At 35.0% G+C, this 10,225-nt stretch overlaps 1 protein-coding gene across 1 annotated transcript; it reads right to left on the bottom strand.

Moving 5' to 3' along the window:
* Positions 1-141: 141 nt before the first annotated feature.
* Positions 142-9,901, bottom strand: LOC106136622 (cathepsin O). Its single transcript, XM_013337228.2, has 7 exons — positions 9,637-9,901; positions 7,700-7,866; positions 6,984-7,130; positions 5,411-5,543; positions 4,331-4,524; positions 3,125-3,244; positions 142-1,753 (listed from the first exon to the last, which is right to left on the bottom strand). Exons 1-7 carry the CDS (start codon positions 9,823-9,825, stop codon positions 1,567-1,569), a joined length of 1,137 nt encoding a protein of 378 aa, XP_013192682.1. The 5' UTR covers positions 9,826-9,901; the 3' UTR covers positions 142-1,566.
* Positions 9,902-10,225: the final 324 nt, after the last annotated feature.

The following is a 10,225-nucleotide window of genomic DNA, read 5'->3' as shown; positions in this document are numbered from 1 at the left end:
TCCGAAGAATCGAACAAAATACTGAAGTCATAAGGAAACATACGAACAAAATGATATAAATAAATTATAAATTTTGTTCTGGGCCGATGCATGATTTTCCTGGAGATCCAATGAAAAAGAAATTAATTATGAACCCTTTTTATTTATTTTAATTTCAACTAGATATGTTTACAGTCAATAACAGAAAATCGATATTACAAAAATACTAACATATTTTTAGAAAGTACAAACATTCTACTATGAGGCTTCTTAAACTTAAACTATTTATTGCATCATATCACTTAAATGTAATAAAATACATACATCAAAAACCAGCAACAATAACAAATAATTATAATGTGATGAAATTAAACATTTGTACTTCTTACGCTAAATATATGTATGTATAAAAATTTGTATAATCTTTTAAGGCAATACCTATAAACCCTGTGCAATAACAACATTAGTTTTCCCAAGACTGTTGACTCTGTCTACCCCGCAAGGGACATAGACGTAATCATATGTATTTAAGTAAATCACATACAAATTTAAAAAAAGCTTGATCGATTAAAATTTATTATATCCCTTTGGTTACTCCCTGGTAGCAATAGTATCGATAATGTCGCTACTATCAATTGGTCAAAACCGTCGATAGTATTGATCGAAATTATTATCGATAGTATTGTAGTCTACGATTATATTGTACCAAACTGAGCTATCTATTTTTTCGATAGAGTAGATGATTTTAGAGGTCAACTATCGTATATTAAAAATATCGATAGTTCGACCATGCTAATCGCTAAGTTTTAAAATCTGACAGCTTAACAACTCGACCACCCGAAGCAGAATATATATTTGAGCTTAATATTCTTATGACTTTTCTTGTTCGAATAAGTATACTTATCATCTTTCTAATCTAACTCAATATTATAATTATAAACGTTGTTATGATTGTTATTTGTTCCATAAAGTATCTGTCTATGTATAAATCAACACAAATTAAACCTATTTAAAAATTATAAAAATGGCACTTTATGAGGCACATATTTGGCACATAAATTCTGAAGTTCACTTAAGCATTAATCTAGAGATTCCACAAAAAATTAAAATAAACGTTATTAGCCCTAATGTCTCATGTTCTGAACTTAGAAATATTTGGTTAATGCTAAAAAGACAATATACTTACCTATATAAAATAAACTTTAAATTATTTAACTTCAATTTTGCATAATTGGGACTTTTTTTAAACAAAAAAAAATTATGTTAATCAAATCGAACAAATTCTTCTTAAATCACATTTTTCACTTTGAGACCCTTATTTTTAAATGCTTTTTTTAAGGGCATGAATGAATCGTCAGTCCTACTTTTGTATATGTCAGTCTTCACTCTTCCCATCAGTTTGTCAGGTATTTTTAATAAGTCAGTCTTAACATCAGCTATTTCAAGTTTGGTTTTTTATATAATTTGTTAAAATCTCAGTCACGCCAATGTTTAATATAATTTTATAATAAGTGATATCATTAATCCATTCGGGCCTAAAAAGTCGACCTTTTTTTTTAATAACGTTTCGTCTCCCACCAAAAAGTCTTACTTAACATCAACACTAGCGACTTCGTTCGCGACACCGCATATATTGTTCCCTATTGCTATATGGAGATATCCCTCTAACCCAAATTGGGAGCCCCATGAGTTCTTCGCGATGTAATACGGCACATCAGCCGTGAGGTCATAGCCGACCAACTCTACTGCATGGTTGAGGTCGAATGGTGAACCGCTGGAAAAAAAAGGACATACGAAATCATACATACATACATAAAATCACGCCTCTTTCCCGGAGGGGTAGGCAGAGACTACCTCTTACCACTTGCCACGATCTCTGCATACGAAATCAAATAATTCAAATTCAAAATTCAAAAATTTTATTCATTATTATAGAATACTTCATATCGCTTAATAATTGACAAATCTTTTGGTTTCACAACATTGGTTGACGTCAAATAAATTGCTTAAAACTAAGTTTACTGCCGCTTCCAAGGCGTCAGTGCAGAAGTAGCGGTAACACCCTGCATTGCAGCATTTTCTTCTTAATATCAAAAGACTAGTTTTAAGTAGGTTGGAACTCGGAATATAAATGTTTTTATAACTGGCCAGTACAAACAATCAGTACACAAAGAGGTTAAAACTCTTAGAAAGATAGATAAATCATTTGTTTGTTGCTATAGTGGCATACTATGAGGGCTGCAGTGGTACTACATGACCCCTCCGAGGTGGCTCTGTCTACCCCATAAGATATGATGATAAGAGTTGAGATTCAAATAGTGACAGGTTGCTAGCCCATCGCCTTAAAGAAGAATCCCAAGTTTATAAGCTTTTTCCCAAGTCGCCTTTTACGAAATCCGTGGGAAAGTGTGGTCCTATTCTTTTTTTTTTATTGGTTCCGGGAACCACACGGCATATGTATGTTTTATAACCCATAATCGTCGAATATGCCTGAAAAGAGTAATGAGTGTGGAAGAAGCGGTAGAAGTCTCTACTGTAAGGATCAAGCGGAAATCCATAGTCTCTGCCTACCCCAATGGGAAACAGGCGTGATGGTATGTATGTCGACGGCATCTATGGCGCAGCGGTAGTACGCTTGTCTCTGATACCGGAGGACCCGGGTTCGAATCCCGGCCAGGGCACGATGAGAAAAGAACTTTTTCTGATTGGCCTGGGTCTTGGATGTTTATCTATATAAGTACTTATTATAAAATATAGTATCGTTGAGTTAGTATCTCGCAACACAAGTCTCAAACTTACTTTGAGGCTAACTCAATCTGTGTAATTAGTCCCGTATATATTTATATATGTAATAATACATACATACATACATATAACCACGTCTATATCCCTTGCGGGGTAAACAGAGCCTACAGTCTTGAAAAACTGATAGGCCACGTTCAGCTATTTGGCTTTAAGATAGGATTGAGATTCAAATAGTGACAGGTTGCTAGCCCATCGCCTAAAAGAAGAATCCCAAGTTTATAAGCCCACCCCTTAGTCGCCGTTTAACGACATCTACGGGAAAGAAATGGAGTGGTCCTATTCTTTTTTGTATTGGTGCCGGGAACCACACGGCACATGTAATAATGTATTTTATAATTACCTGCAATGATATTGTATAACTCCACCGAGGTAGTTCTGCCAGGTAAGGGCATTTACCGCCACAGATACTGGTCCGTGGGTAGCAAGTGCTTCTAGGATTTTGTCTTCGGCGCCCACGAAACTGAAATGTAATGAAATGACAAATAATTCGCTATAAAACTAGCTCTATCTGTGCTATTTGTCCCGTAAGAGTTTGATTAGAGATAAGTCCGTCTTTGCTTAACATATTCTTAACTAGCTGTGCCCGTGACTTCGTCCGCGTGGAATGGTTATTTTGGGCATCATTGAAGCCCTCAAGGATGAATAACTTTCCCCGTTTTATTTTTCACATTTTCCATTATTTCTTTGCTCCTTATAGTTGCAGCGTGATGTTATACAGCCTAAAGCCTACCTGGATAAATGGTCTATTCAACACGAAAAGAACTTTTCAATTTAAAACAGTAGTTCCTGAGATTAGCGCGTTCAAACAAACAAACAAACAAACAAACGTAACTCTTCAACTTTATAATATTAGTATAAATGTACGTTTCATATATATATGTAATTTTTTATAGGCAATAAAGATAATTTGTATCGAATTGTATTGTTATTTATTTATTTATACTTATTTATTTAACTGATTTTTTAGTTCCGCGTTGCATTATACTTTAAATTAATAACTAGCTTTTACACGTAGCGTTGCCTGTGAATTTAATTCCATCTACAAAAAGCGAAGAATTTGGCGCCACCAACAAAAGCATACCGGTTTTTGCAAATCAAACGGGAACTTTAGTTTTTACCAGAATTAAAGGTACCCAATGCCCTTCTCCGTATTCCACGCTACAATTATGCAAAATTTGATGGAGATCGCTTCAGTGGTTATGATGTGAAAGACGGACAAACATACACTTTCACATACATACATACATATAATCACGTCTATATCCCTTGTGGGGTAGACAGAGCCAACAGTCTTGAAAAGACTGATAGGCCACGTTCAGCTTTTTGGCTTGATGATAGAATTGAGATTCAAATAGTGACAGGTTGCTAGCCCATCGCCTAAAAACAGAATCTCAAGTTTGTCAGCCTATCCCTTAGTCGCCTTTTACGACATCCATGGGAAAGATATGGAGTGGTCCTATTATTTTCTTTATTTTTGCCGGGAACCACACGGAACACTTTCACATTTATAATATTAATAATAAGACGGTATATTAAAAAAACTCACTCGTCACAAGTGAAGCTGGCCACGCGCACCCCGGTCGCGTTTTTCTTCGCTCTGCAGGCGCCATCTGTTAGCCGGAGCGGGTACTCTTTATCAAACTCCACGGGAGTGTCGTTTATGAGCAACCAATCGAGCAGCAAACAGATGTCGCCACCGGCGCACCCGCTGTTGCCTAGTCCGGCGCAGTCTATCACCTCCTGTAGATCATTTAAGACAACAGTTTTAATTAAAAATTAGATCCATGGTCAAGGACTACTAAGAGAATAAATAAATTCATCTAATGCAGCTTTTACCATGATCCGATTTGGGTAAAATTCTCCTGCAAATGTTGCAAAAGTATCATTTAATTTGTCGTCGAAAAAGCTTTCTCCTTTCCAGAGAGATGAGGACGCAACTGGAACCAACGCTAGGATGATACATACATACATATAATCACGTTTATATCCCTTGCGGGGTAGACAAATCCCATAGTCTTGAAAGACTGAAAGGCCGCAGTGCCCCCGGCTTCAGAATGGCTCCCGAATGGTGGAGGAGCCGTGACAATGAAGATGATTCTGATAAATAAAAGAGTGATACCAAAAATAGTTTCTCATTGCCTATTTCAGACAGTATTTTTAAATCTAAGGGAAAGGCTAGTAATCTTGTAATTCCTCTTGTAGGCGATGGTCTAGCAACCTGTCACTATTTCAATCGCAATTCTATCAGTAAGCCAAACAGCTGAACGTGGCCTATCAGTATTTTCAAGACTGTCAGCTCTGTCCACCCCGCAAGGGATATAGACGTGATTATGCGTAGGTACCTACATATATATGTGTGTACAATAAACACCTCCCCCACTTTTTTCTCTGAACATTATACTAACTGTCAAAGGTAAGCTTTATATCCATGATTGTTTGGTGACTTCTCGTTTTTCCTTTGCGATGCGAATGCGCTAACTTTTTAGTTGTACCTTCATTTTATTTGTTAGTTTTGATAACCGCACACGCACATTGTATAATTTAATTGTAAAAATGTTTTCTCAGTAAGTGAAATACCATTGTATTTTTTATGAGAAATAAAGTTCTTTAAACATTAGATGTATACCTGAACGCTGAGGGTCTCCAGTTTCCCGGTCTTTATAGCTGCCATGGCTTCCATAGCGCCCACCGTGCTGAACGCCCAACACGCCCCGCACAGACCCTGGTCTCGTATGGGACCTATCACTCCTTTCGCCCTCCTGAAATAAATAATACTTTTAGAATACCTATTGGGTTTTTTTACGCTTATACAGGGTGACTTTTAATTCAACTGCATAAATTTAACTGTTAAGTGTACTCATCTAAAGGATATTTAAAAACGTTAAAAGAAAAATATCGGTTCATTTTCCATCGTGCAATTTGATAGGATTTTAATCTCAATGTTATGGAATTAAGGTTGAATGTCGCAATGCGCTATGGCCATGCGGAGTTCAGTGGATAGCGTAAACGGTTAATAACCATTTCGCACTGTGAATCTTGACTTGATCTTGATAGTAGAAAAATAATTTATTTTTCAGACATTTATTTACATGTTTAGTTTTAATTTCTTTTTGTAGTATTGGTCTTTAATAAAGCATGTGACGTAGTTTTTGAGGGTTTTTTAAATGTGAAAATGATGACGTTTAATTTAAATAAAAATAGGCTCAAACGGCTCAGAAGCATGTGTATAGTCTATGTTTAAAAGGATGCTGTTGTTTTAAATGTCACCCTGTATAGAAGTTCCTAAACGACAAGCGTCGGTGATCGAATCGATAAGGTGCCCGGTTAAAATGCGTAATGTGCAGAAAGGCACAGGTTCGAATCCCACCTCGGCAGTATACCTATGACTATTTTCAAAGTTATGTACATTAGTTTGGATACTAACCGATGCTTTGACGCTGTGGGAAAACATGGTGAAGAAACCTGCACATTCAGGCAACTGAATGTGTAACCATGGATCCAATACGGGTTAGGTTTACATGCAAAGGTTGCGGAGGTTAAATGAGAGTCGCTTCGCGTATAAAAACCTGACTCACCCAATCTATCTTCTCTGCAAGGGATATAGACGTGATTATATGTATATATGTCATTAAAAATCATTAAAAATAGAATTGCGGGCAAATTGTATAGGTACTAAACGGGTTTTATTTCTTTAAAAAGATATTAAAATCGTTAATCTTGTTGAGTCACCTTGGGTCAACATAACACGGAAGCCTGACAAATTGAAACAAAAACCTGTTATTAAAGAATATAAAGTTTATTCCTATAAAACTTAAACATATTGCCGTGTATTTCCCGGCACGAATAGAAAATAGAATAGGACCACTCCAAATTTTTTCTATGATGTCGTAAACGGCAACTGAGGGATAGGCTTTTAAACTTGGATTTCTTCTTTTAGGCGATGGGCTAGCAACATGTCACTATTCGAATCTCAATTCCATCATAAAGCCATACAGCTGAACGTGGCCTTTCAGGCTGTTCAAGACTTTTGGCTCTGTCTATCCCGCAAGGCATATCCATATCTTTCCCACAGATGTTGTACAAGACGAGTGCCTCTTACAACATCCATGTCAAATGGAGTGGTCATATTCTAGAGTGCCTGGAACCACACGGCACTACGTGGCATGATTTATACGAGTATATGTCTGTATGTAACATACCAATCGACTTGTAGAGGCAGCACCGCACGTCTCTTCCTGATGATGATATAAATGTTATCATGGGAGTCACTACAGCATCTGTTCCTCTGGTGGTCACCGTGGGGCTCTTCCATATAGTACTTGTCACGGTCGTTAGTCTTGCTCCAACTGTAAGAAAATAAAATGAATCTTTATTAATATTATAAAAAGGTAACATTTGCAAACAAAAATTAAGTATTTCACTTTTCAAAAGGTACATTCTTCAACTGCGGGTTTTATAGGCTATGTACAAACTCAATCTGAAAGATCCCCATATTAACCTTATTTATTTATTTATTCATTTATTTATGTACACAAAATTATATACAGGAGCATTTATTACAGTAATTCTAGTACAAAGGTGCTACTTATTTCAAAAGAAGTACTCTTCCAGTAGACCCATAGGAGGAGAGATGAATTTTGGAGCAGTATGGCGTATTCCTACCTATACAGTATATATATATATATATATACCTTCTTTGATGACTTTGATTCTGTCAGTCAAATTACTAGAACCATTTCCTAAATGTAACAAACACTTTTCTGAATACAACACCAAAATCGGTTCAGCAAAACGCGAGACAATCGCGGACAAACATACATGTAAACATACAGGTCAAACTGTTAACCAAGTTTTATTTGAAGGTGGTTAAAAAGTAGTATGAATTGAATGGTGTAGTAATTTGTATAATACACACCTTTTACCATACAATCTTGGAGGTTTCTTCATCCTCTCATCAGATAGATGTATATCCTTGTATTCCGCCTTAGACATGTCTGACAGGTGAGTCAGACCATATCGAGCTTTGTATTGGTCTGGCCCTCGTGATTCGGAGTTCAGCTTTTCTATTTCCGCTACAGAAGCCTTGAAATAATATTGTGGATATTAATTTATTTATATAATTTATAAAGAAATCGAAGAAAAGAAAAATCATGAGAAAAAACATGTTCCCACAAGAATTTTAAAGATTCCAACTAGCCAAAGACGACCTCTGTCTTTTCTGTGACACCGGAGGTCCTGGATTCGAATCCCAGTCAGGGTATGATGAGAAAAAAGCTTTTACTGATTGGCCTGAGTCTTGGATGTTTATCTTTATGCATATTCAAATTCAAATTCAAAATTTTTATTCATTATTATAGGATACTATATATCGCTTAATAATTGTCGTATGGTTTAACAACATTGGTTGACGTCAAATAAATTACTTAAAAACTAAGTTTACTGCCGCTTCCAAGGCGTCAGTGCAGAAGAAGCGGTAACAAACTGCGATTATTACATTAGAATATTTATTAAAATATTATCTTATAACACAAGTCCCGAACTTTGAGGCTAACTCAATCTGTGTATTTTTGTCCCATTTATATTTATTTCAGGAACCTATAAAATTTCAAATTGTCAGTCAATGTCCAATTTAATTGTAACTGTTGCCTTCAAAGTCTATGGTCTGCTACAGAAAGACAGTGCTAAAGATAGTTTTTTTAAAAAATTCAAAAATATTTATCACATGGAATTCTTTTACAGCATATAATTTTTACCAATAATACAGTTACAACTTTTTTTTATCTTGAGCTTTATTGACATGTGGATATTTAAAAATATTTTTTCGGGGCCATGTCTGGAACATCAGTAGTCTGTTCATGATATTTTTTGCCTATTTCCATATATTATTAAGGTCAAAAAAGTTATAATGAATAAAAGCCTGCTCATTCTAGAAGCTTCAATTACAACATTGACAATTTAAATTTGATCAAATCTGAACCAAGTAACCAGTTACTTCGTGAATAATATATTATGTTCAACTTATTTACAAAACCTGTTTCGGTCAGTGTATAATATGCATTTAATTATAGTAATGTAATATTATGATAGTTACATTATCATTAACACAAACTAAGAATGACTGAATGGTTTTTAAATATGGCGCAATATAAGTATAAAGGTTATAAGCAGCTCATGTATTTACGGTTTTCTTCTAAATAGAGATTTAAATTAAGAGACATACATACATATAATCACATATATATCTCTTACAGGGTAGACAGAGCCAGTCTTAAAGGCCATGTTCTGTTGTCTGGCTTTATGATTGAATTGATATTCAAATAGTGACATTTATAAGAGACTTTTTAAGAAATCCTTTAAATTTCTATGATGATCATATTACCAAGTCTAATTAGTATTGCATCCCATTCCAACAATATTAAAAAGTGAATTCTTATAATTATGATAAACATATAATTATTATTAATCTATCACCTCTTATGTTATATCTTGCTACTTACAATAATTTAAATTTTGTACTCATAGTAAATGGTGCAAGGGGTAGGTACCTTAGTTGACGAAACAAATTGGGGTACTACGAAAATTGCGATGGGCTATTTCTTACACGTGTGAAGTCGCGGGCATAACTAGTTACGTACCGCATAAAAATTTAATAGTGTTTATAAAGATACCAGTGGGTTAAACCTAAATAATTTACGTACCTAATTAAATAACTACAGCAAGAATTCACGGATTATCTTTTATTATTGTTTACAAAATAATGTTATTAACCCTACGTTTTTTATCAGTTTCCAAACAAATTTAATACCTCAAAACGAGGTAGGTACATCGTTATGGAATAAATAAATAACTCACCACGAAATGTTGATACCTTGTTTCGTATTCATTTGTATTATTTTTATAAGTTTTATTAAACTTTTCGACGTATTCTTCAAACATTTCATGTAACGCAGCCTGCTTCTTACTAGAATACGTTAAAGGTATCGCCAGGAATAAAAGGCAAACTAAAGCTACTCCAAGCACCCAATTCCACCATTTCTTCATTTTAGAAACAAAAATTGAATTAAATTAATAAATAACAACGTTTACACAACACAACACGAACCTACCAAAACAAGTTTTAAAACCTAAAGTAAAATGACGTTGACATTACTTCATAGTGTTGCTCCACTTGCTGCAGCCAATCATTTATTCTACCAAAGAATTGCCATTACAATTGTTCTACCAAATCTACCATAAAAAGAAGGCGGGAGATCTTAAAATATTGTAATAAAAAAAAAATAGGTACGTGCTCACCAGCCCGTTTCAATGCCATTGTAAAGTGCCTGTAAATTAGGTAGGTACCAACTTACAGAGGCTATTTTGGTATAATCAGATCTGTTTCAGAACAGAAGAACTTTCCATGCAAGTCGTAATATGCAACAATCAAAGACAGTCGAAGATT

The sequence above is a fragment of the Amyelois transitella genome, chromosome 21 (assembly GCF_032362555.1).
Source record: "Amyelois transitella isolate CPQ chromosome 21, ilAmyTran1.1, whole genome shotgun sequence".
In the NCBI taxonomy this organism is placed as follows: Eukaryota; Metazoa; Arthropoda; class Insecta; order Lepidoptera; family Pyralidae; genus Amyelois; species Amyelois transitella.
The sequence above is the reverse complement of the archived record's forward strand: the minus strand, read 5'-3'. Positions and strand labels throughout refer to the sequence as shown.

Bases quoted from the DNA above. Each gene is read 5' to 3' on its own strand.
- LOC106136622 (XM_013337228.2), bottom strand. From the start codon at position 9,825: ATGAAGAAATGGTGGAATTGGGTGCTTGGAGTAGCTTTAGTTTGCCTT. The intron at 7,131-7,699 runs GTGTGTATTATA...ATTTTCTTACAG, and splicing joins CCAAGATTGTATGGTAAAAG to TTGGAGCAAGACTAACGACC. The intron at 4,525-5,410 runs GTATACATCTAA...AATGATCTACAG, and splicing joins TGGAGACCCTCAGCGTTCAG to GAGGTGATAGACTGCGCCGG.